Source organism: Pelodiscus sinensis, chromosome 12, assembly GCF_052426305.1.
Source record: "Pelodiscus sinensis isolate ZL-2025 chromosome 12, ASM5242630v1, whole genome shotgun sequence".
NCBI classification, from domain to species: domain Eukaryota; kingdom Metazoa; phylum Chordata; order Testudines; family Trionychidae; genus Pelodiscus; species Pelodiscus sinensis.
In genome coordinates this window covers 30320295-30344248 of record NC_143063.1, presented here as the reverse complement: position 1 = coordinate 30344248, position 23954 = coordinate 30320295, and the positions used below count along the sequence as shown (strand labels likewise).

The 23954-nt window shown below is 40.1% G+C and overlaps 1 protein-coding gene across 1 annotated transcript in view; it reads right to left on the bottom strand.

The window, feature by feature from the left end:
- Nucleotides 1-23954, bottom strand: part of CHST8 (carbohydrate sulfotransferase 8) — a 318810-nt gene that overhangs the window by 226101 nt on the left and 68755 nt on the right. Inside the window, exon 2 of the mRNA XM_075940099.2 lies at nt 23639-23866. Within this exon, the coding sequence (XP_075796214.1) occupies nt 23639-23798 (160 nt within the window). The 5' untranslated portion in view covers nt 23799-23866. The remainder of the gene's footprint in view (nt 1-23638; nt 23867-23954) is intronic.

Below are 23954 nucleotides of genomic sequence, written 5' to 3'. Positions count from 1 at the left end.
AGGCCCCAGCCCCGGCCCTCCCCCTGCCATCCTGCCATCCTGCCTAATCTTCAGTCTCTCAGATGATGCTATGAGGGAGGGATCATATGATAACTTGACAATCACATAGTCCTCATAAAATTCAGCTGTAATTTAGCTGCAGTTTCTCTAACAATAGGGGCAGCTTCTCTCCTGGACTGCTGAGGATTCTCCCTCTCCTGTTCCTGCTTCCCCTTCTAAGGCCTTGTATCATAGCTGCCATCATTTGGTCAGGAAGGAAACAGACTGGGTTTTCCGTGGAACTTGCTTGCCCTAGCTTGGCTGCTGGAGTCACTGCTAGGTGACATATATATCCGTCCTCCAGAGGATACACAGGCTGGTTTGGGCGGCCTTCTTTTGTGATTTATGAATTTTAATCGCAAGCTGCGGACTCTGACGTCTGTGTCCATGTCCCTAGATAATTTGTTTCTTTCTATTTTTATTTAAATAAATGAATGGATGGTAGGGGAGAAGAGTTGAAAAATCTACATTTGCTAGGAGAGTTAAATGGCAGTTGCAGTGAACAGCTGGATTGCATCTACAGTTCTGATTCTTTTTACCTCGGCCTCCATGGAATTGCACACAAAACACTGCTTACTCATACCTAGATGAATAAGCAATATGCAGCAACCAAAGGGAAAGGAAGAAGATTGCTACACAAAGAGTTGTTATCAAAAGGTTTGCAAATAAAGATCAAACAAATACTGCGAGTGCAATTTTCTAAGGTATGGAGAATGTTTTTCTCTAGAATCTAGCAGGAGTTGAGAGCAAGACAGATAAGAATACACTGCATTAGCTATAGATACTGGTCCTAAGCTTCACCCAATAAGATGGTGAAATATTTAATTTATATGGTTGTAGTTCTTTAGTCTCTGTTGCTGAGTTTATAACAACTTCTGGAAAGTTTGCTTCAGTTTCCATTTGAAAAGATCTTTGGAAGTTTTATACCATTATATCTCTGTCTACACTACAAAAGGTCCAAATCAAAACCCCTTTGGATAAAAGCCATCCAAAGGGCCCTGACAGAATGTTCACTAGAACAGTTGCTGGATGAGGTCCAAAGTCAATGTGAATTTTGCCTTTGTGTGGACTTGAAGATTGGGCTACTGATCTCTAGGGATTCTCAGTGCTGAATTTAAGCACACAATAGTTAAGGCTCAAATCCAGCTTTGGCATAAGACATTAGAAATGTTCATGGGGAAGGGAAAAAAAGTATCTTCCTATCCTCTGGTCACAGAGTTGCCGTATAGCTGTTCCATGGATGCTACTCCAGTTGAATGTATGGGCCCTAAAACATCCCTCCAAAATGTGGCAAAGAGCATGGAACCAGCAATTGCTCGTGTGCGCACACACGCGCACACACAGGTCCTCTCCAAACTGATCTCCATGTTTCTGGGTTAATTTTGGTGAAAATAGCTTTGGCAAATATACATACTTCTACAAGAGGTTTGCACAAGATTATTTCTGCATTGCCTCCTTATGTGGGTTGGCAGGAAACTTCTATTGAATCATCATATTGCACATCTAATATATTGCTGGCTACAGGCCATATAGTTTTAGATGAAGAATTAAGTCTCTAATGTGCAGACACTGCATGGTAATGCTTCATTCTGAGAAATGATATCTATTGAACCCTTAAGTTCTATAACTGATGCGCCATTTGTTTGCCATGGCCAATGAGACAGCAGCTGTCATACATTTCAATTTTAGTGCCTTTAAATAACCTTTCCAAATGCTAATTTTCTTATAATGCTGCTCTTACATGTCTAAATAGGGCAATGTAAAGCATATAATTTGCAGTTTTTTGTCTTTAAAGGCATCTGATTTGGGATATTTTCATAATTCTACATTTTAAAATAGGTATTTGGTTTACAGCCCATGTTATTCTAGTCACAGTAACACTTCTGTTTGTGTGAGCCCTTTTCATATTGCTTAAAACCAGTTAGTGTCTAGTAAATTTCTGATCAATTTTTTTTTCTTTGGATTCTGACAGTTATTTAATTACTTTGGTAATGAGAATCATTTGATCTTTCATCAAAATAAATAGCAGTCTTGGTGACAAGTACACTTTTTGCAATATACTGTGCTAGAGAAAGATATAAATAAACCAAATTGGGAATTATTTTATGAAATACAGTTTTCATTAGCATACTGTGTTGTATAGTACTTTTAAGAACTCTGTTTTCAGTTCTGTGATTTTTGGATGATACTAATAGATAAGAAACTGACCACAAAGGCACTTACTAAACTTCTCTTGGAAAGGTGGTTCTGCTAAATTTGGATACATCTTTTAAAATGTTCTCTTTTTTTGGTGTTTTCACAAAAAGAAATGCAATTTTAGCAAGTAAAAATGGCAACAATTCTACTTGAAAAAAAATTGTCCAAGTCAAACCACACACACATATATAAGGGACCTTCTAAGAGACTTTCCAAGCTTTGTATTGGAATGGTATGTGGACATTCAAATGTCCCCACCATCTTCTGCTGGAGAGCCCCTAGAAAGCAGTGAGATAAGACTGGTCAAGCTGGGTCCAGTAAAAATGGTGGAACCCTTCTGAAATATTGAGGTGCCATTGAAATGCCACCTTGTCCTAAGTGACATGCTCAGTAACTTGGGATATGCCATAGATACATTTTGCCCAACATAACACGAAGTTGCAACAAAAGCCTGTTGTAAATGTTCTTTATTATGTCTTAGTGGCACATCAGTAAGCCTTCTCATGGACCTTTCTGGTTTTGTTATTCTGCAAGAAACCTTCAGTGGAGCTGGGTGAATAACACATTCATAATTTAATGACACCTCTTTTTTAATCATGAATTGTCCGTGAACAGATCACCACAATTTTATTTAATTTTTTCATCATTTAAAATTCTTCACTGATGCTGTCCTCAAGTAACTCTTGGTCCTTAGCTCACTTGGGCTATGTCTACACAGTAGCGCAATTTTGAAATAACTGACGTTATTCCAAAATAACATCGTCCTTGTCCACACAGCAAGCAGTTATTTCAATATAATATTGAAATGTTGAGCTGGAGGACTTCTTACTCCAACTCCTATAACCTTTATTTTACGAGGAGTAAGGGAAGTCAGAGGAAGAGTGCTATTTCTCAGATTTCCTGCTGTGTACAAAAGCTGAATTAAGCTATTTCGACTTGGGCTATGCAATTAACATAGCTTAAGTTGTGTAGCTTATTTCTGCTTTAGCCCTGCTGTGTAGACATGGCCTTGTTGAGCAGTTTTGATTGGATACACTGGTGACCCAGTATGTTTCTATTCCATAGCTGGATAAACATCACTCTTAAAATCAGGTTTCTGGTGAAAATTGAACAGCTGCTTTTCTGAGGATATGCTTGAATATTCCCTTAAAATTTGCTCTGTGAACAGTCCTTCCAGCAAATGCCTTCATGATAATAAATGTGGAAAAGAAAACACAAAAGGGGCCTTACAAGAGTCTAAATGAACTCATTAACAAAACTGAAATGAATATAAGTAGACTTCTTTTTATCAGTTTGCCTCGGTTACTAACTCAGCTTGCAATCCATTATGAAAACAGAGTTTCAAAGCTACCTGTCCTCTTTACATGACTTTCTTCTAACAGTGCCATTCACCAGAAAATTGTATTCACTGCCTCCAGAGTATTATTCGTTTGTTACAGCCCAGTGAAAAATTAAAGTGATTATAGCCCTAATCTGCAAGCGGGTCAACCTACATAGAGTTGCTTTCTGAATCATCCTAGTCATTGGATAAAGCAGTGATCATCTATTTATTCCATTGTTACTGTACACAACAGAATTTCTCATGGGTTCTGACTGGCACTAATTTGGGGATACCGGTTAAGAATATACAGCAAATCTGTAGGAGAGGTAAACTCTGATTTGCCGGGGCAACCCAATGAGGAGAATTATTTGTCTTTTCTATATAATATGCCTAATAAATCCAAACTAGTTAATGATTTTAAGTTATATAAAAGCGTGCACTAATTGTCCATCAGTTAGATAAAGGGGTTTCAAATGTTGGGTCACAGTTTCTAAGAGTAAACTGCTAGCTGGCCAAGAGATGCTTTATTTACCAGAGCATCTGCAGGTACGGCTGCTCCCCGCTCCCAGTGGCCGCAGTACACCATTCCCAGCCAATGGGAGCTGCGGGAAGTAATGCAGGTTGGGCCACCACTTCCTGCAGCTCCCATTGGCAGGAATGGCAAACCACAGCCACTGAGCTGCTCAGGTAAACAAAGCGTCTCACAGCCAGCCAGTGAAATACCCTTACAAGCTACAACCCAATGTTTGAAAACCCGGACATTAGGTCTCAGTTTTTAAAAAGAATATGAAAGCTGTTTTACTCAGTCTAATAAGAAAGAAAGAAAGAAAGAAAGAAAGAAAGAAAGAAAGAAAGAAAGAAAGAAAGAAAGAAAGAAAGAAAGAAAGAAAGAAAGAAAGAAAGAAAGAAAGAAAGAAAGAAACTAATCACATTAATCATTTTGTAGTATCCTGCCAGGAGTGGCTGCCTTGTCAAGTAATATTTGTGACAAAAAGTAGGGCATCCCCTTGTAAGAGAGCATAGTAGCTTCCGGTCTGCTTTAAGTCATTTTATTCCACTGAAAAGAGAAAAAAACTTTAGGTCCAGATTGTTTGAGAGTTGTGCACAATGAATTGTGCAATTGTTAACTCAGAGACAAAGAAAATCAACCAAAAAAGTCAGTCATAACCCTTGAGTGATTACAATATAGTATCCTACTGTATGCCTTTGTATGGCACTGGAAGTGGAGGCATGTGGAACAAGAAAAAACACTGTTTGCATCTGGTGCTACCACACTGTCACCTATTGTCATTTACCAGTGGCAGCTGCCCTAATTATGCTAAATGGCATTGGCCATCAGCACAGCTCATGGGTCATTAGGGTCCCATAGCTACAATCTCCTGTAGGGAAATTAAAATGCTTAACCAGTTAACCATTTTAAATTACAACCTGCCACCCACAGTGCTGCCTAGCCCTGCCACAGCTGTGGCCATGTGGTCTCTCTGCAGCCATGGGGTCCTACCACCTGGCCTGCTGGCCCCATTGTGATTGGGGCTGCTCCAGCCCAGTGCAGCTGGCCACTGCTGGAGTTCATTGGCAAGGGCCAGTTAACTGGTAAGCAACTAAGGGTCACAAAATGAAATTAATACGTACAGGTTCAAAACAAAACAAAAGGCAGTATTTCGTCACATAACACAGTCAACCTGTGGCACTCCTTGCCAGAGGATGTTGTAAAGTCCAGGATTACATCAGGGTTCATAAAAGAGCCATATAAATTCATGGAGGATAGGTCCATCAATGGCTATTAGCAGGGCTCGACGATCGCAGCGAAACCCACTCGCCAGCCCTGCACCGCGCATGCGCGAGACCCGCACTGGGCATGCATAGCCCGCCAGTGAATGGGGCGACCGGCTGAAGTCTACTCACCATGGGCGAGTAGATAAGCGTATTTGTTGAACCCTGGCTATTAGCCAGGATAGGGTTTGACAATGAAGAGTTTACAGTATTTGTAGAACTGTAGGTTAATACCCATTTCTCCCTTCACTGTACTACAGGAGGCAATGAAAGCATCTCTGGACCTCTGCCTTTTAATATCACCCCACTGGCTGTCACACCCTGATTCCAGTCAGCCCTTCTATTTCTGGTACATTACATGGGTCCAGGAGAAAGAGGGGAGAGGGGAAATTCAAATGCAGTAAGCAATCTTGGGGCATGTCTATACTATGGGACAGAGTTGAATTAAGATATGCAACTTCAGCTATGTTAATGGCGCACCTGAAGCCTAAGTAGCTTAACTCGGCTTTTGGCGCTGTTTACACTGCAGGGATTTGAAGGAAGCACACTCTTCCTTCGACTTCCCTTACTCCTTGTGGAAGCAGGATTACTGGCATCGACCGGAGCACCGCTCTCACTTTAAATTAGCTATCTTAACTAGACTGCTAATTTGAACCCTGAAAGATTGACAGCGGCAGCTTCGAACTTCCTCTGTAGTGTAGACATAGCCATAGAGCGCACATTTGCTATCAATGAATCTTTGCAACGTGTAGAAGGACAAGCTCTTTCCTTTAGGTTAGGAAACAGTGATCATTAAATCCTACAACAGGGCTTCAGATTTCACTTAAAGGACAAAGCCAAAGCCAGGAATAAATAAAATTCCCTTTTCAGGATTTTAAATGTGCATTTCTGGATTACTTGGCTAGTGAGGTGAGATGGTAAATCTTCTGTCACGTCTACATAGGCCTCTGCCCCAGCTTTCATTTTTAATAAACAACAAGGGAGTTTGGCATGCTAGCTGTAGCTGTTCTTCTAGCCAAAACAGTAAAATCCAAATAGGATTTCTTTGTAGATATGGTCAGGACATTTTTATATGTATTCTTGTCCAAAAATGCTGATTTATTGAAACTGAATTTTTCACGGGAACTTCTGTTTTAATGAAAATTTCATTGAGAAGGTTCCTCCGGTCAGGGAGAAGAGAGAGGTGCACAAATGCAGGTACCCTAGAATAGCTAGTGGCCTGTTAAGAATATAAGAATGGCCATACTGGGTACGACAAAAGGTTCATCCAGCCCAGTATCCTGTCTGCTGACAGTGGCCAATGCCAGGTGCCCCAGAGGGAGTGAACCGAACAGGAAATGATCAAGCGATCTCTCTCCTGCCATCCATTTCTACCCTCTGAGAAACAGAGGCTAGAGACACCATTCCTTACCCATCCTGGCTAATAGCCATTCATGGACGTAACCTTCCTGAATTTATCTAGTTCTCTTTTAAACCTTGTTATAGTCCTATCCTTCAAAACCTCCTCAGGCAAGGAGTTCCACAGATTGACTACGTGCAATGTGAAGAACTTCTTTTTATTTGTTTTAAACCTGCTGCCTATTCATTTCATTTGGTGGCCCCTAGATCTTATATTATGGGAACAAGTAAATAACTTTTCCTTATTCACTTTCTCCACACCACTCATGATTTTATACACCTCTATTATATTTAAAGGAAGCACACGCTTCCTTCAACTTCCCTTACTCCTTGTTGAAGCAGGACTACTGGCATCGACTGGAGCACCCCTCTCACTTTTAATTAGCTATCTTAACTAGACCACTAATTCAAACCGTGGAAGATTGACAGCAGCAGCTTCACTCTTCCTCTGTAGTGTAGACATAGCCATAGAGTGCAGATTCACATACCTCTATCATATTCCCTGTTAGTCTCCTCTTTTCCAAGCTGTTGGCTAGGCACTCACCTGTCCTGCATGATAATCCCATTCACGTCTCTGCTCCAAAACAGGGCAGAGCAGGGGATTTGCTTTAAAGTGCCACAGGCCAGGTGAGTGTCCTCTCCACTGGACTAATGGCTAGGCTGGGTTGGATTTTCCCTTTTGGACTCTTCCAAGTAAAATACTGAAAGGTCTCCACTTTGTCCTGCTGCAAAACAAAAACAAATTCTAAAACTTGATATTTTTCATAATCAGAATTAATGTATTATCAGGCCACTCCTTTTTTGGGAATAATAACAATTTCACTAGGCATTTATCGCCACTCAAAAAGCCGATTGTGTCCTTATTGGTTTGGGTCACCATTTTGGGTGAAGAATAATTCAGAAGGATGAAAACTGAAGAAAGAACTGAAACTCAGCTAAAGTCCAAAAATAACCTGACTTTCTTTTTAAAATGTTGCCACCATGCATTTTATTAGGCATGTTTCGACATGAATAGATCACTGATTTATTACTGCAGCATCACACAAAGGTTCCACTTAGGCCCCATTGTGGTAGGTACAGTGCAGACATATACAACGACACGGCATAAAATCCCGGCTTCACTGAAGTCAATAGCAAAACTTCCGTTGACTTCATTGATGTCTCTGCCCACAGGAATTTATGATCTAATTTGAAATAAGTTGCAGCAAGTGAGTACAACAACACATTGTTAGGAGGAGGATATATAATTATATGACTTAGCCTATATTCACAACCTGGATGGCTCTAGAGCAGTTGAAAGCATCTTTTGCTCTTTTAAGAGTAGCCCAAATCCATAATGGATTAGATCCTACTACTCCTGCTGTCAGTGTCAAAATACTTGAGATAATTTCAGTGGGGCAGCATTAGGGCTCTGCAGTCTGGCCTTGAATAGTGAGAACACCTCTTGTGACTGTCACGTGAATGCACGTGGAGCAAGGAAGAGAATAACCAAAAATGAATAGTTGAAATGGACCGTGTCACCATGACTAATAAGAGTAAGTCAAGTAAATTTCAACCTTTAAAGTGGGGGAGGAGGAAGTGAACTTAATTCTTTTATATTGTAGGTGTCTGGTTTCAAATCTGTGATTTCATGGATTTCTCCATTTAGGAAGCTGTGTGCGCTCAGCTTATTAACTTGCTATAAATACATTCCCATTTCTTAACAAATGACAAAATGGGAATGTGTTTGGGGGAGGTAGCTATAATTTCAGAAAATGGTTTGTTGCCTACTTTTATCTACTGAAACATCACTTAGGAGGTATTCTTTTTACTGTGATGCAGCTTGATACTTCATGTAGCAAACGGCAGTGCTCTTCCATAGTTCATTAACTTATGTTGCGGTGATCTTATCTCCACTGGGTCTCAATTAAGAAATGAAGCTAGTGCCTTCAGAGGAAATGACAGAGTACAATCAGAATATACTGAATATATAATCTGATCTGTGAAACCAAGCAAGAGGAAAAATATAGGTGGCAAATGTGTAGACATGAAGAATGTGTCATCTCTAAGGCGCACGTGTCATAGGATCTAATTAGACTGTTACGTTTAAGAACATTTATTGTATTTTAAAATTGAAGTGGACTTATTTAAATTTAACTGCTGTTCAATAATAGTGAATATTATTTCTTTCCTGTTCCCCTGGTCTCCATTTTCTCACCCCTGGGAACTTTTAGCAAACTGATTCTGGGCCCACTATTTATTAAGACTAATATTGAAATTGCAGCAATTTGATTTTTGTGTTCTAATTTAATTAAACATTTTGCTTTTGGTTTTAAATATGTTTGGGTTTTTTTACTTTTAAAATATGTTAGTGTACCTAACTGAAGTAAATTCCATGGATGTTTTTCTGCATAAAAAACAAAGTCACTTGCTAAATAATAACAAATGTGAAGGAGTAGAATAATAAGAAGAATAGTTGCAAATGAGAGCCACAGTCTTGCAATGAATTCAGCATCGGCAGGCCCTCTGCATGTTTATAGTTCCATTGACTACAGAGTCTCCGTAATCCTCATTGCCCACTCAGGGCCTAATTAGTTGGCTCTATGAGAACTAACGTAAGGCATCAACTAATTGGCATAGAAATGAGCGGTGAGTGCAACTGACTTTACTGCATGCATACCTTGGTCCCAGTTTTTATTTTTATATATATATAAAATATATATATAATATATATAATTGCCTAATCTAGCCCTCTGCATAACAGGTGTTTGAATTTTTACATGGTACTTCCTGTGTCAAGTTCATAATTTCTGGTTGAGATAGAATTTATATTTTAGATTGAGATTGCTGCAACTGTGTCCAATTAATCCTTATCTTTTGTTTTTCTTCCTGTACGAACTACTCCTTTTCCTTTATAATCATGACAGAATTTAGTTATTCTAATGTTTTGTATACAATTGAATACCGGTAATTCCTTTGTATGGCACCATCACTGCATTTATTGCAATTTCATGGAGATTTAAAAAAAGCCATAATTGACCAAATTTATATCTGATGTAACTCCATGGTACTCAGTGGAGTTATGCCATTGGAGCTGGGATTGTCTTGAATGTTCTGTTGTACAGCACTGAACACATCAGCAGCATATAATAAATAATATCTGACTTTGTACGCTCTGGAGAAACTTAATAGCATAGCCTAATTGCCATCAATAGCATGAGAATGAGCTGTTTATATATGCAGAACTTGCTGTGTCCCAGTTTTAATTAGGTAACAACTCGAGGGTGCTTCCTGTTTACAAGGTAATAACCATTTCCTGAGAAAAATAAATGGAGACTATAAGGCAAAGTACAGCTTTTAGTTTAATAGGTTATTAAAATAAATATATCTTGATTAATATTTAGGACAAAGCTGGCTATTCATAACATTTGGAGCTCCAGCCCTTTAGGCTATAGGTAGGTGAGAATCCCATTAACCTCATTGGTAGTTTTGCCTGAACAAAGTCTGCAAGATTAGGCCTTAGACAATCCCAGTGAACTACCATAAAATGCAAGTCAGTACCCTTCACAATATTCCTGTTCTGTGACTGGCTCTAACACTTCAGTATAATACATAGATCATGGTATTCGTCCACACACAAAAAAGTCTCCTTCATGAATATTTCAATATATTTCTTTTAAAAGAAAATATAATTGTGCAGGGAGATTAATTCATTTTCCTGCATAGAATAAACAGCCAATTTTTCCTCCATATTTATTGTCTAACTACTGAAACAACTGCATGTAGGATGGCAAATTTGCGAGCGTTGTTATATAAAGATAACACAAAGGGACGGGGGTTGCTCTGCTTGTGGCCTCTAATTTTTTTTCCTCCCTTTGGCTGACTTAGGGGCATTATACTGTGCAAAAAAATTGTAACAAATCCCAGAACCAGGACAAAAATGCTCCTAGTTTTATTACAAGCCTGAAATTGTAATAAAAATAAATATTTATAAAAGGAAAGAAGGGAGAGAGATAGGGAGGGAGGAAGGAAGGACCTTATTCTTTTGGGGTCCTGGCATGGCCAAAGCTCCTGTGCTTTGATAAAATCATGAAAAGCTGGGTGAAGTAGAAGGCAGGTGGGCAAGCAGGCTGAGGAGGCAAACAGGAAGATGAGCAGCAGGCAAGTGGGAGGGGGATGAGAAGGCATGGAGAAAAATGGTGGGTGTTGAGCACCCACCAACAGCCCTCCTACTACAACCTCGCCTTCATCCCCTGCCTTCTGGCTGCCCCCCCGATTAGCACCTGGTCCTCCTGCTCAGGGCCTACCACCTGCTACACTTCAGATGTTTTGTGGCATCAGCAGGTGCTGTAGGAAGGAGCAAGAAGCAAGGGTGCAGTGTGCTTGGGGGAACGAGTGAAACTGGGCAGGGAAGAACAAAGCAGGGGTGGGGCTTGGGGAAAGGAATGGAGTGGAGGGGCTACAGAAAACTGGGAGGGGAGCACCCCCTGGAAAATTAAAAACTCAGTGCCTATATCTTGGTCCCTGTAGCCCTGTAAGGACAGCCCTGGGATCCCTGCAGCCCACCCAGTAGATTTAAAAGGGCAGAGGGCTTCCAGCCACTGCTTCCACAGCAGCATGGTGGCCAGAGGCCCCTAGTCCTTTTAAATCTCCTAGGAGGCTAGGTAATTTCTCCCTTCCACCTGTTGGCGGGCCTGCTTCTCAGCAACCTCAGCCAGTGGCAGTCATGTAGAGATGCAGACAAAGGAAAGCAGCCCTGATAGGAGAAACCCTGACAAAAGGGGTCTTCCTTCAAGGTGAATTCCTTTCTCCCGTGTTAAGGTCCAGAGAGGAGAGATGTGATTTATATCTGCTTGCGCCAGCATGGGAGCATCTGGCTCATGTACTATACAAGCCAAACAACTGGGCTGAATGAAAATGGCTTTTTTCACCAAAGACAGTTGCTGTAAACTAGCTAATTATCTGCCAGTTGAGAGAGGATAAACAATTGCCTCTACTCCTTTTCTCCTCCTGCCTGAGTTGATGGCTATCTGCTTCTCCCGCCTGTCCCCCATAAGACTTACTTCAAATAAGTAAGATTTGAAAATTACCTCACGTGGGCTATGTTTACACTACAGAGTTTTTTCAGAAAAATGGCTGTTTTTCTGAAAAATCTTCACTTCTGTCCACACTGCAATTGCATTCTTTTGGGGGGCAAAAAAAATATATCCAAAGAACAGAGGGGTTTTTCTGACATTGGTAAACTTCTTTCTATGAGGAAGAAGCCTTTTTCTTTAGGAAAAAGGCATGTGTGGACGGGGAAGAGGGAGTTCTTTCAAAAGAAGAGGAAAAAGGAAAAAGCATAGGGGTCCTGGTGGCCATTTCATCCATAGCAATCACAGCTGAAATGTGAGATAGCATCGACACTGAACGGATTCTATCTTTCAAAAAAGCAGATCACTTTTTCAATGTGCTTTGGCAGTGTGGACGCTCTCTTTTGGAAGAAGTTTTTTTGGAAGATCTCTTCCGGAAAAGCTTCTTCCCAAAGAAGCCTGCAGTCTAGATGTAGCTCCAGGCTTTGATACAGAAAAGCACTTAAACACATGCTTGAGACCCGTTGCAGCTGATACTGATATCAGCATGGGCTTATGTGCTTTGCAAAGCACATCTTTATTAGGTTTCTCAAAAGTCTTTTTAATTAATAGGAACTGCGAGTGTACCAGAAATTCAGAACCAGACCTTCCATACACAGAACCTTAAACAGACTAAATTCTTAGGATAATTGACTAATTGCCACCACTGTGATTCAAGTGGGTGACAAGCTGAATCATGAGAGTTCGGTTAAAGCTTTTTCCTTTCCTCATATTTTCAGCTCCAGGTTTCCAGTTTCATAAGGCATTACTACATTACTAGATAAAAATAATAATGAATCCCAGATTGTCCAAAGCAATAAATAGTATTCTGTCACTATGTGGAATGGCAAGGCATGTCCATGGAATGCACCAATGAAAATATAAAAATAACCTAATTAGAAATTGGAACCACTTAAGAAAAGGAACAAGTCATCTCAAGATGGGGAATTTCACTCATAGCCTTTTCCTTTTTGCCACCTGGCCGTTCAGTCTTCACTTCTGCTAAAAGGAGTTTGATATTCCTTGGATTCTGCAGACTTCACTGCTTCCCCTGACTATGTACATCAATTACTCAGCAAGCTTAATTTTCATCATTTTGAGGGACCCACCATCTGAACTCAGGTTGTTCAACTAATGTGCTGCCAAAAGCACCACAAAACCAGCCTCTGACAAGAGTTTAAAATTAAAAGTGATGTTTTCAGTTGGAAGCTCTTGGGAGCTGGCATAGATGCCCAGCTGGGTTGACTCTTTGTTAGCCAGTTTTTAGCTGCTTTGAAGAAGGGGAAAGAAAATTTAGTAAACTGCTGATCGGAACCTGACACAAAAGTACCAAAAGTATAATGGCCTCACTGTAGGGAGTGTGAATCACCATCAGCACCTCCTGCAGTGGTTCATTACAAAAATAGGACATAATCAGGTTTCAGTCCTACAAGGTGCTGAATATTCTGACCTTGATTCTGCAAAAAGATTGTAAGCAGATGAGTCATCCCAATTAATCAATAAAGCTTATGCTCTCCAATGTAACAAGCTGCCCCCTTCTTAAAAAAGATGGAACTAACATACCATTTGCTGCCATCACAGTTCACTCTGCTTGGCTGTTTTTACACTTTCTCCAAACCTGCATCTGTCTTGTTGTGATGGGGATGCTCTCTTTAGCCCCCGCCCAGAAAGACCCCGATTCCCCAACTCCCTGCACTCATTACCCTTTCAGAACCAGACTCACCAGCCTGGGTCCATAAACACAGTATCCCCACACACAGTTTAGGCTTGCCCCTTAAGGCTAGGTCCACGGGCCTGAGTCCATGAGCAAAGTCTAACAAACGCCGTTTTAGGATGGCCCTTTAAGGCTAGGCCTGCACTGGTGAAATAAGGTTATCGCGGGGTTGCCCCCCAGGTAGGGGGATCCGGGCCCACCCTACTCCACCGGGTCCCGGCCCAGGGCCTTGTGAGTGGCAGGACGACCTGCCACTCCCTCGGCGGGGAAGTCCTGCCAAAACGTGCCGAGGTTCCCAGGGTAGAAGAGGCAGCTCTCGCTCCTGCCCTAGGCCACTTCCTACCTGGGCATCTGGAGCTACTCCCCACGTACTTGTCAAGTTTTCTGCCCCAACTCGTCTCGGCATCTCCACTGATTTCTTCTGGGGTCTCTGGTAGCTGTGGTCAGGATCTTCCTTCACAAGTCCTTCTCCTCCAGACTGAGCCCTTCCCCAGGCTTTTATAGTTGAGCTGCAGCCTGGGCATGCTTGGTAGGGCTGTGGGGGAGGGGCCTCTGCAGCCAGGTAACCCTGGCTGGGCCCTGCGGATTGAGTGCAGGGTTGCCTTGCCCCGTCACACTTGTCTATTTAGATTGTAAACATTTGGCAGCACAGATCTACTGCTCTGAGTTTGTACAGTAACTAGCACAATCGGGCCCAATTCTTAGCTGTCCGTTCAGCACTACTGGAATAATAATTCAATGGGGTTTATAGTTGTGCTTTAAGTTGTACCCGTGTGCTTAAAGTTAAAACAAGGCTCAAACACTCTGATGATCTGAGGCTTGAGTGCCCCAACCGTTGTAGGATCTAGCCTATAGAAAATACAAATGGAAACAATTCAAGGTCTTACCTTAATCAGCTGGGAACTGACCCACTGAAGTTGGGTTTTAAATCCAGCTCCTATGGGGTAATAAATCATTATTTACTTTTAGTTAGACAAAGTTGGACTCATAACCAGTACTGTTGTAGGACCAACACAAAGTCAATTACTTGCCTCTTCTGCTCCCCTCATTGGTGCTAAAGCAATAATCACCAAGAATCATGATGTGGCTGTACAAACAAAACAATAATAGGAAAAAAGAGCCACTTTAATTTCAAGTGCCACTAGAAATATGAAGGGAAAATGAATGCTTACTAAATGAAAAAGGATGATCCTGGTGTAGGATTTAGTTTAAGCTTTTAGGAGAATGTTAAGAATACGGAGAAATGGAAATAACATAACAAAGTTTAAAATGGCACAATCAGAAATTCACTTCAATTTTTTTAAAATTAGTTACAATTATTTAAAATTATGTCCCTATTTGAAACACAACTGAATTCATTAACTGCTGACAAATGGGAGTAACCTTCCTTTTACTTTCACATTTTCTATGCAAAATTATTTGAACTCATTTTTTTAAATAAAAATGTAATGGGGTGAAAATTAAGGACTGCTGATCAGCTTTTGCAAATTTCTGTAATTTCTCTTAAAATCTTTGGAAAGGATCTTTGGAGGATGATTGTTTAGAAACATGCTTTCAATGAGCCATCATTCTGACATATCTCACAGTATTGTTGACTTGGCCTATGACATGTTGCCAAGCACCACAACTGAATGCAGCTCAACTACGGCTGGTCACTTTTTGATTTTGCTTGACATAGCAAAGAGGTGTCAACTTCTGAAGGCTTATAAAAAAGGATTTACTAAAAAAACAAACCTTCCTTAACAAGTCAGTTTCTAGAAGTACTCACAGCAAAAGGAGACCTGTGGAGCTGCAATTTGAGGTCAGCTCTGTGGGCTTCAAGCTCATTTCCAATACACTGGCTTTCCAAGAGCAAAGCCATATTTGATAGAAGCATTACAAAGACATTAATAAAACAACAACAACAGCTTTCCAGAGATCACATTAACAATAATTTTTGTCATTGTCTGTTATGAAATCAGGACTGGGAGGAGGTGACCAAGGAACCATGAAGATGAAGTCAGGTGGCAATCTACGAGGCAATCTCTGTATTGTGTTCCACACAATGAAAACAAACGGGGATGCCTGCTGTGAGCTCTAGCCTGCATATCTTCTGTTTAAAAACTCAGCTGTCAAACGTAGGTTTATGTTGTATCTATTTAGACAGCTTTCTGACCATAGCAGTGGTGTGGGAAATGGCACAACTTTTCAAGATTTAAAAAAAGTCAAAGTCAAAACCAAAACCAAAACCATTGCTGGCATCAAGGAAAGAAGAGGAATCATATCCACAATAGTGTGTAGACCACAGCAGTGCCAGAACTAGTGCTTCACCTCAATGCTGATGCATATAAGACTTTATCTTTCAGTCAGAATAATAGCAAAGTGATTGGAAAAAGATTCAAAGACAGAAAGGAAGACTCTACCTATTATGGGAAAAGCTCGGTCAAAGAAGACTGAGACACAGAGAAGAGAATGACAAATGTGGCCATAGAATGTGCATCCATTCCTTAAACAAATGCCTTATATTTACAAGTACTACCTCCTCTGTTTGAAAAATATAGCATGGAGTCCACTCATCTGATATACTGTTACCAGATTATTTTGCATATAGTTTGGATGGATGGTGGTAGCATAGAGGCTAGTTAAATTTATACCAGAAAAAAGTTGTAAACTGCAGCCACATTAGTTTTGAAATGATATTCATAGATGCCATTTTATTTTCAATTGCATTGTCACGAATAAAAAAAGTTTCTAGTACAACTAACAAGCAATGCAATGTACAGTTGAAAATATTATGGAAATGCAAAGTTATCATGGAAACATGGACACAGGACTCTAATTTGGAAGTAACAAGGTATAGGGGTATGTGTGAGTGTGTTCTGAATAAGTGATTAAGAAAGAGAGAATTACAATGCAGCTGCAATATTGGTCTTTGCAGTAAGGCTGCTGTAATATACAGTCAGGTGCTGCACTAAGGCTCCCCTGTGCATTGAATTTTATTATAACAATTACCCTCTCCTTTTTTTCCCATCTCTTTCCTCCCTCTCTCCAATGGTGAAGCAAAAAATGAAGAAAAAAAAAAGCAAGGTTGCGCTGTTAAGACTGGGTGGATGAAGCAATGACTGTAGAGTTACTGCAGGTGCTTAATGATTTTGTCAAGTTGTATGGTTCTTGGGCTCATTTTTGTTAGTTTGAGCTTGGTAGCCTCTGCTATAGTTAATAGTACACAGCAGTTTTTATTCTAACCCTCCTTTTGCATAGCTTCAGAACTTTGGGGAAGAATTTTCCAAACTCGGTCTGTTACTAATGGTGACTGTCTTCTGACTTCAGATCTCAAAGGAAAAAGCTTTCCATATTCGTTCATGCAGTAGATGGGCCACTGCTGTAAAGCTGCACCTACTTGATTACCATAATTATATTTCTGGACCACTGATTGGCTATTCCAGAGTTCACAATTTTTTAGCCCAGTCCTCAATATCCTTGAGATCAACCACATTGACTCTAACGTAATGCAACTTTGTTTTTTTCCTAGTTACTTTTTACCATACTTCACTATCACAGCTGTCCCAGATTTGAGTTCTGACTAGCTTTAAGGGTCTGAAATAAAAACTGTGGACAGACACTTACCAACAGTGATAAGGCGGCATTATATAAGCTTCTTCATTATAAATCTCAGTCTTTGTGGAGCATGTCATTTTCTGAAGAAGTTTACTGCTGAGTACAGTAATGATGGATAGGCCGTCCTGCTGGCTCATTGTAAAGCTCCCAGACAATGAGAGCACTTAAAATTACTGAATATTTCACACAAATGTAAAATATTTCAGAGTTTAATCCCCCATCTTGGGTAGGAGATTTATATTTGTAAGTTCTGACAGCAGACAAGGGAATTGAACATATAACTTGATTGTGTACCGTAAGGAAAATGTATTGTGACTTACCCCCAAGTTTCCTTTCTGCTCACAAGAGTCATAAAGGCACCTTTTAACTGTTTACAAATAATAATGCAATTGCACATATGTAGTGCCTATCAGGAGAAGTTCTCAAAGTGCTATAGACGTAGAGAAGGTTTTCACAGACTCTCCGGTAAGGCATTACATTTCTTTATTTCCTCCATGACCATCTCATTTTCACACAAATTCTCAACAGAAGCCCCACCTGCTCCTAATGGTAAGCATAATAACACACTCCATAAAAGCCCAGTAAGTGTCTATCAGAAGTGAAGTTAGTCTCTGTAATGACGAGAAAAATATTGAAGTGAATTTAATGTATTGGCTTCGGAAATGTGTTTTGTCCACTACAAATGGCTGTCTGGCACAGCCATGTCTGTTCTGAGTCAAGTGTATTATATAAATATAACTATACAGACAGAAAGCTTGTCAATCAGCAAAAAAGGCTATACACCCACTATCCAGGACATATATACTTTGTAAGCATTGGTTTCCAACAGATAAATGTAATCAAGGTTTATATGTTCACAGAAGCCAACAGGATGGGATTGTTTCACTCGAAAGATCAGAAGAAAATTGTAACTAATGTTGTGGAAAATTACTTTGATATTGCTTTCTCGGTACAGCATCACAATTAGGTAGCAATGTGAAGCACAGGGAAAGAATAAATGAATAGTAACAAATCAACACAAACAGCTACTGTCAAGCGTACTTTGCTCAGTGAAAGTAATGTAAGCATTACTTAAAGTTTTATGACTATAGTTGTATACTGGTTTAAGTAGTACATCAAGGTTTTGCCATCATGCTTGCTTGGACTAAAACAATAAAGAACAATTTCTGGAAGAGACAGATAAAACTAAAGCACCAAAGTATTTTTATTAATCTTGTTTCAGAAGTTACACTATTCCAAATTAAAGATGACTGAACATATTAGCACTGAGGAATGTCTGCTTGGTCAATGTAAAATTTTTACATTGCTTTGTTTTGAGTGAAAAATGTTCTTTATTGAATTTTACACAGCATTGCAGATGAGATTTCAGTGCATTGTAAATGCATTCAACTACACATAGTAACTACATGGGAAATACAAAAGCAAAGACCAATAAATAAAACTTCATTGTATAGACTCTGTTGGCCTAAATAGTATGACGACAGATTCTATAATTCAGTACTACTGATGGACCAATTATGTAAGCGAGTCACAGTAATATCCTGTCCCTAAAAGAAACTAATATTTTAGGATCTAATCTGAGTGAGAGAGGGAAAACATTGTTTTAAGCACACCTGGAGTGTGTCTACATTGCAGGGCTTCACTCAAAATAAGCTACACAAATTGAGTCACATCAATTCCGTATCTTATTTCCAAATAACTTATTTTGAAATAGGGAGTGTCTACACAGCACTTATTTCGAAATAGAGCACTCTTCTTCTGATTTCCCTTACTCCTCATACAACGAGGGTTACAGAAGTCAGAGTGAGAAGTCCTCCAGCTTGACAGTATTTTGACACTATTTTGAAATAACTGCCTGCTGTGTACACATGGACTAAGTTATTTCGGAATAGCACTAGTTATTTCAAAATATTGTTGCAGTGTAGATGTACCCCTAGGCTGCGTCTAGACTGGCAAGTTTTTCTGCAAAAACTTGCCAGCTGTCTACACTGGCTGCTTGATTTTGCGCAAAAGTACTGACGTTCTACTGTCCGAAATCAGTGCTTCTTGCGCAAATGTTTTGACGTTCCCATTCAGGCAAATGCCCTTTTCTGGAAATGTTTTTGCACAAGAGGGCCAGTGTAGACAGCTAAAAACTGTTTTGCACAAAAAAGCCCCAATGGCGAAAATGGCGATCGGGGCTTTCTTGCGCAAAACCGCATCTAGATTGGCACAGACGCTTTTCCACAAAAGCGTCCGTGCCAATCTAGACGCTCTTTTCTGCAAATGCTTTTAACGGAAAAACTTTTCTGTTAAAAGCATTTGCGGAAAATCATGCCAGTCTAGACGTAGCCTTGGTGTTTCTCTCTTACAGACTGACAGATTTTCGCAGCGCACAGTGTACAATAATGATACATGGCTATGCCTCTTTTTAATGAAATGAGCGGTGTCTTTTCTATGTTCTACAAAGTGCCTAGTGTGCTTTAGGGACAATTGACCTGATTTTCAGTGGAGATGGCCACGTAAAACTCCTGAGCTCAGAGGCACCTGAAAATGTGTGAAAATCGGACCATGTAATTATTTTAGAAGTGCCTTTCTCTCAAGGGTATGCTCTTCTCTCTGCCTGACTCCCATTAATATAAATGGGAATTGAGTGTGTGAATCAAGCAAGAGTTTTGACATTTTTGGCAGCAATGGATAGTGCCCCTCTTGGAATAATCATATTACATCCATACACAGAGCCCTGCCTGTGAAAATCTAGGAAGTTAGTGAGAGAGTTTAATCTCTGAGAATACTTCTGTTTACATCTTTATTGGAATCTCAAGTGTAAATGGGTTGGTCTTTATGCCTACCTCAAAATCATTTTATAGTTTGTCACAATCAGCAGTCAGTGATTGAGAGGCTCTTAATTGGAAGAGCAATGGTACAACAGATCCAGGACTAAGAGGCAATGGTAGAGAAGCCTGGAAAACTAGCCCTGTGTTAGCTTTAAGCCAGTGCTTCAAAGTTCCTGACTTTCATAAGTAAAATGAGAACCAACTTTTTTTTAAGTTATGAAAATTCTAAGGTTCAACAGATAGTAAACGATGATGTCAGGGGCAGAGTCAATACTGCAGGTGTGACTTCCACCTATTATTGGTGCATCTGTTTTTCTGTGTGCAGGTAGAATCACATATTTGTTGGAGTAAAAAGTGGAAACTTCTTAACATGCACATTGCATTGTACACCTGAGGACTGAATTTAATCCCAACAGACTAAAGAAGAAGAAAGATTTCTTTTATTTTTAGAGGGAGTTGCCCAGGGTTATTGTGGAATTCATTTCCATGTGCCTTCCTATTCTTTCTGTTGTGGGCTAAATTGTTCATGCTTAACCTGTGTTTTGTTTATTTAAGGAAAGGTTAATAACATACGTGAATATTTTTCACGGGGGACTTGTTATTGTCCCAATACAGAATGAAGGCAAAGTCTCACTATTTAACAACCCTATTTTGCAGACACGATCCAGGTTTTGTCTACATTTAACAGTTTAAAAGCACAGCTGTGGCAGCACTTTAAACTGAAAGAATGACCATGGCATGAGTTCTGAGAGAAAGCTCTCCCAGTGCTCTGTGTTAATCATCTCTGTGAGAGAAGTAGCTAACAGCACTGCCTGGTTCATACTGGCACTGTAACTTGCTGTGCTGAGGTGAGGGGAGTTCACATCCCTGAGCCAGAAAGTTACAGCATTGTAAAGTGCCAGTGTAGACTTGGCCTTAAGTCTGAGAAAACTATCTGATGAAGAGTCCCAGTGAGTTGCAGATTATGATGCTATGATGAGGGTCATCTCCCTAGCCACAAACCCTCTTTCTCTTCAGCCATCTCCTCCACCCCTCCAAAGATTAATCCCATGGAGGTCCTTCCTTAGGGAAAAGGAGAAACAATGCCATAGGCTGTGTCTACACTGGCGCCATCTTGCGCCAAAGCGGCTGCTCTTATGCAAAAACTTGCTGCCTGTCAACACTGGCCGCGTGTTCTTGCGCAAGTAAACTGATGTTCTACTGTATAAAACCAGGGCTTCTTGTGCAAGAACTATGATGCTCCCACTCAGGAATAAGCCCTCTTGTGCAAGAGCTCTTCCAGAAGAGGCCGGTGAAGACAGGCAACATGAATTTCTTGCACAAGAAAGCCCTATGGCTAAAATGACCATCAGAGCTTTCTTGCGCAAGAGAGCATCTCCACTGGCATGGATGCTCTTGTGCAAAAGCATATCTCTTGCAGAAAAGCACATGCCAGTGTAGACGTTCTCTTGTGCAACTACTTTAACACAAGAACACTTGCGCTAAAGAGTTTTTGCGCAAGATCACGCCAGTGTAGACGTAACCATATAGAAAATGCTGTCCCATTCCTAGATCTGCTGAGGTTTTGGCTCATCCTCCATTTGAAGAGATGGCATGACCCAGAATTAGAATTTGTTACTGAGGGTACATCTAGACTACAGAGTTTTTCCGCTCTGCTTCATCCAAGGATCGGGCCTGCTTTTCAGAAAAAAATATTGGAAAAGCAGACGTGTTTTTTGGCATCCCTGTAAACCTCATTCTATGAGGAAGAAGGGATTTTCTGAAAGAGGCTTTTTTTTCTGACATTTTGCCCAGCGCAGACGGGCCAAATGTTGGCAAAGCCTCTTTCGGAAGAAAAGTGGAAAAAGATATGCAAATTGCAGTTCATACTTTGTGTATCTTTTTCCAACTTTTCTTTGTAGTCTAGACACAGCCCCAGACTTCTTTTTGAATTCATATAATTGTAGGAAAGAACTAGAGCATATCTGTCCCCCCCCCCCATATTACTAATAACAGTGGATTATAGACTTTCACTTAGAAAACAATACAGATTGATAGATGAAGAATACAAGTTCTTGTTAAGCTACTTTGTGTCTAGATATTGTAGGTGTCCTCAAAAACTGTGGATAAGTTCCTACTCTTGTCTACATTCTGTTCACCCCCCACTAAGCCAATGAGTGAGGTTGCTAAAGGGAGTACATCTTTCAAATGTGTCATCTTCTTGCCCTGTTCTCTTTCAAATGTGTACACACAGCTTCCATTGACTTCAAATGGATTTATAGACACACCTTAAAGCAGAATTTAGCCCATCATGTCAGCTCAATATCCAAGCTGTTTTGCATTTAAATATACAAAATTAAATTAAAAAAGCAAGTGAACTGACTGGCAAATCCTCAGCTTTCAGTCAATTGCAGTTTTGATTTATTATTTCCACAGTTTCAGCTGAGTGGCTGCTTTCAAAATTAGAGTGCAATTGGTTTAAATAACAAATATATTAATGCTTAAACATGTTTGATGATACAGAGACAAGCACTTAATAAGTCTGGAAGCAGAAGGTAGTACTTAATGTAATGACAATTCCAGGGCTCTGTGAGCCAGGGCACAGATCCTTTAACATGGTAGCAGTATTTGGCCTTTAAAATACACAAAATATTACAAACTGCACATTAATTTTCACAAGCAAACAAAAGTAATTTCAATCAAATACCAATGTCCAGTATAAAAGAGAATGCAATGGGCCAAATTCTGCCCTCTGTTACACCAGAGAGAACATAGAGTAACTCCATTGGCATCCCTCTGTCTAGATTTTTATACTGCACTCATTATTGTATGCCCAGCACTGAGGTATCATATGTAACCAAGGGCTTGTCAATGGCTCTGCAGTGCGGGTTAGAGGGGTGTGAGCTGCAGCGCATACTAAAATATTGCTCTGTAATTTCTCCACGTAGACCCTGCTTGTGCTAACTAAAATGTACCTAGTTCACATTAATGTAGTTCCGACTGGTGGACTTTGTAGTTCACACTAACAGGGACTGCAATGGAGTAGTTACAACGAAGCACTTGAGCGCATGCAGCAACTCGCACCCCCATAGTCTGCACTGTGGGTCAATGTAGAAAATCCAACATGAGTCCCATGCTTATATATGTGTGTATCTGTCAGCTATCTCTCAGTTTGAAGGACATCCCTCAACTTAGTCCCAAAATTACCTACTTTCAAGACAGATATGGAATCCTCAAACTCTCGTTGTTGAAAATTATTACCTCAGAAATAATGAAGTGTGAGTTATTCACACTAATGGACAGAATTGCTCAATATTTTAAGTTTCTTGAGTGACTAAATTTTCTTGTGTCAACTCATTTTGTGTCTGTGTCTCAGACTATATCCTAGCAGGCAATGGGCAGGTTGAGAGGCTTGCACTGGTATTGCTGAATCAGTGGAGCTATTCTGGACCTACACCAGTCTAACTGAGAGCAGAATTTGCCTCAATTCAAGTCAAAATCCTTGACAAAGCAAAAATTCTCACATAGCCTGACATTCTTTATTGAGTCTGATTTTTAAGCAAGATTTTGAGCAAATATTCAGTATCAAAGGTGCTCTTATAAAAAATGAAATATTAGTCCTAAAGAACATTTATGCTCACATCACTTTTGTAACGTATGTAAACTGTGTCAAAGATATAGAACAGAATTCCTGAATAGAAATTGAAATGCTAACCTGGGGTCTGCTGATGAACTATGTCTTCTGGATCCTGCAGATGAATGAAGACAACAAGACCAGCTGCTCCAAACAGCAAGATGAAGGAGAACATACACGTCAGCCTCATAATTATTGCTCTCAAACCAATCCACTTTTGACCCAGGAAAATGAACTGCATGCAATCTCCACGACACACTCTTCACTCATAGTCTCATCTTCTAGGCTGCCATTCCATTATAATACCATCTACAAGAGAGAAAAAAAAACACCCACGTACACCATTTATTTTTTCATATCCTTTTGCAAAGAGAGCTTGTTTGTTTTTCTTTAAGAG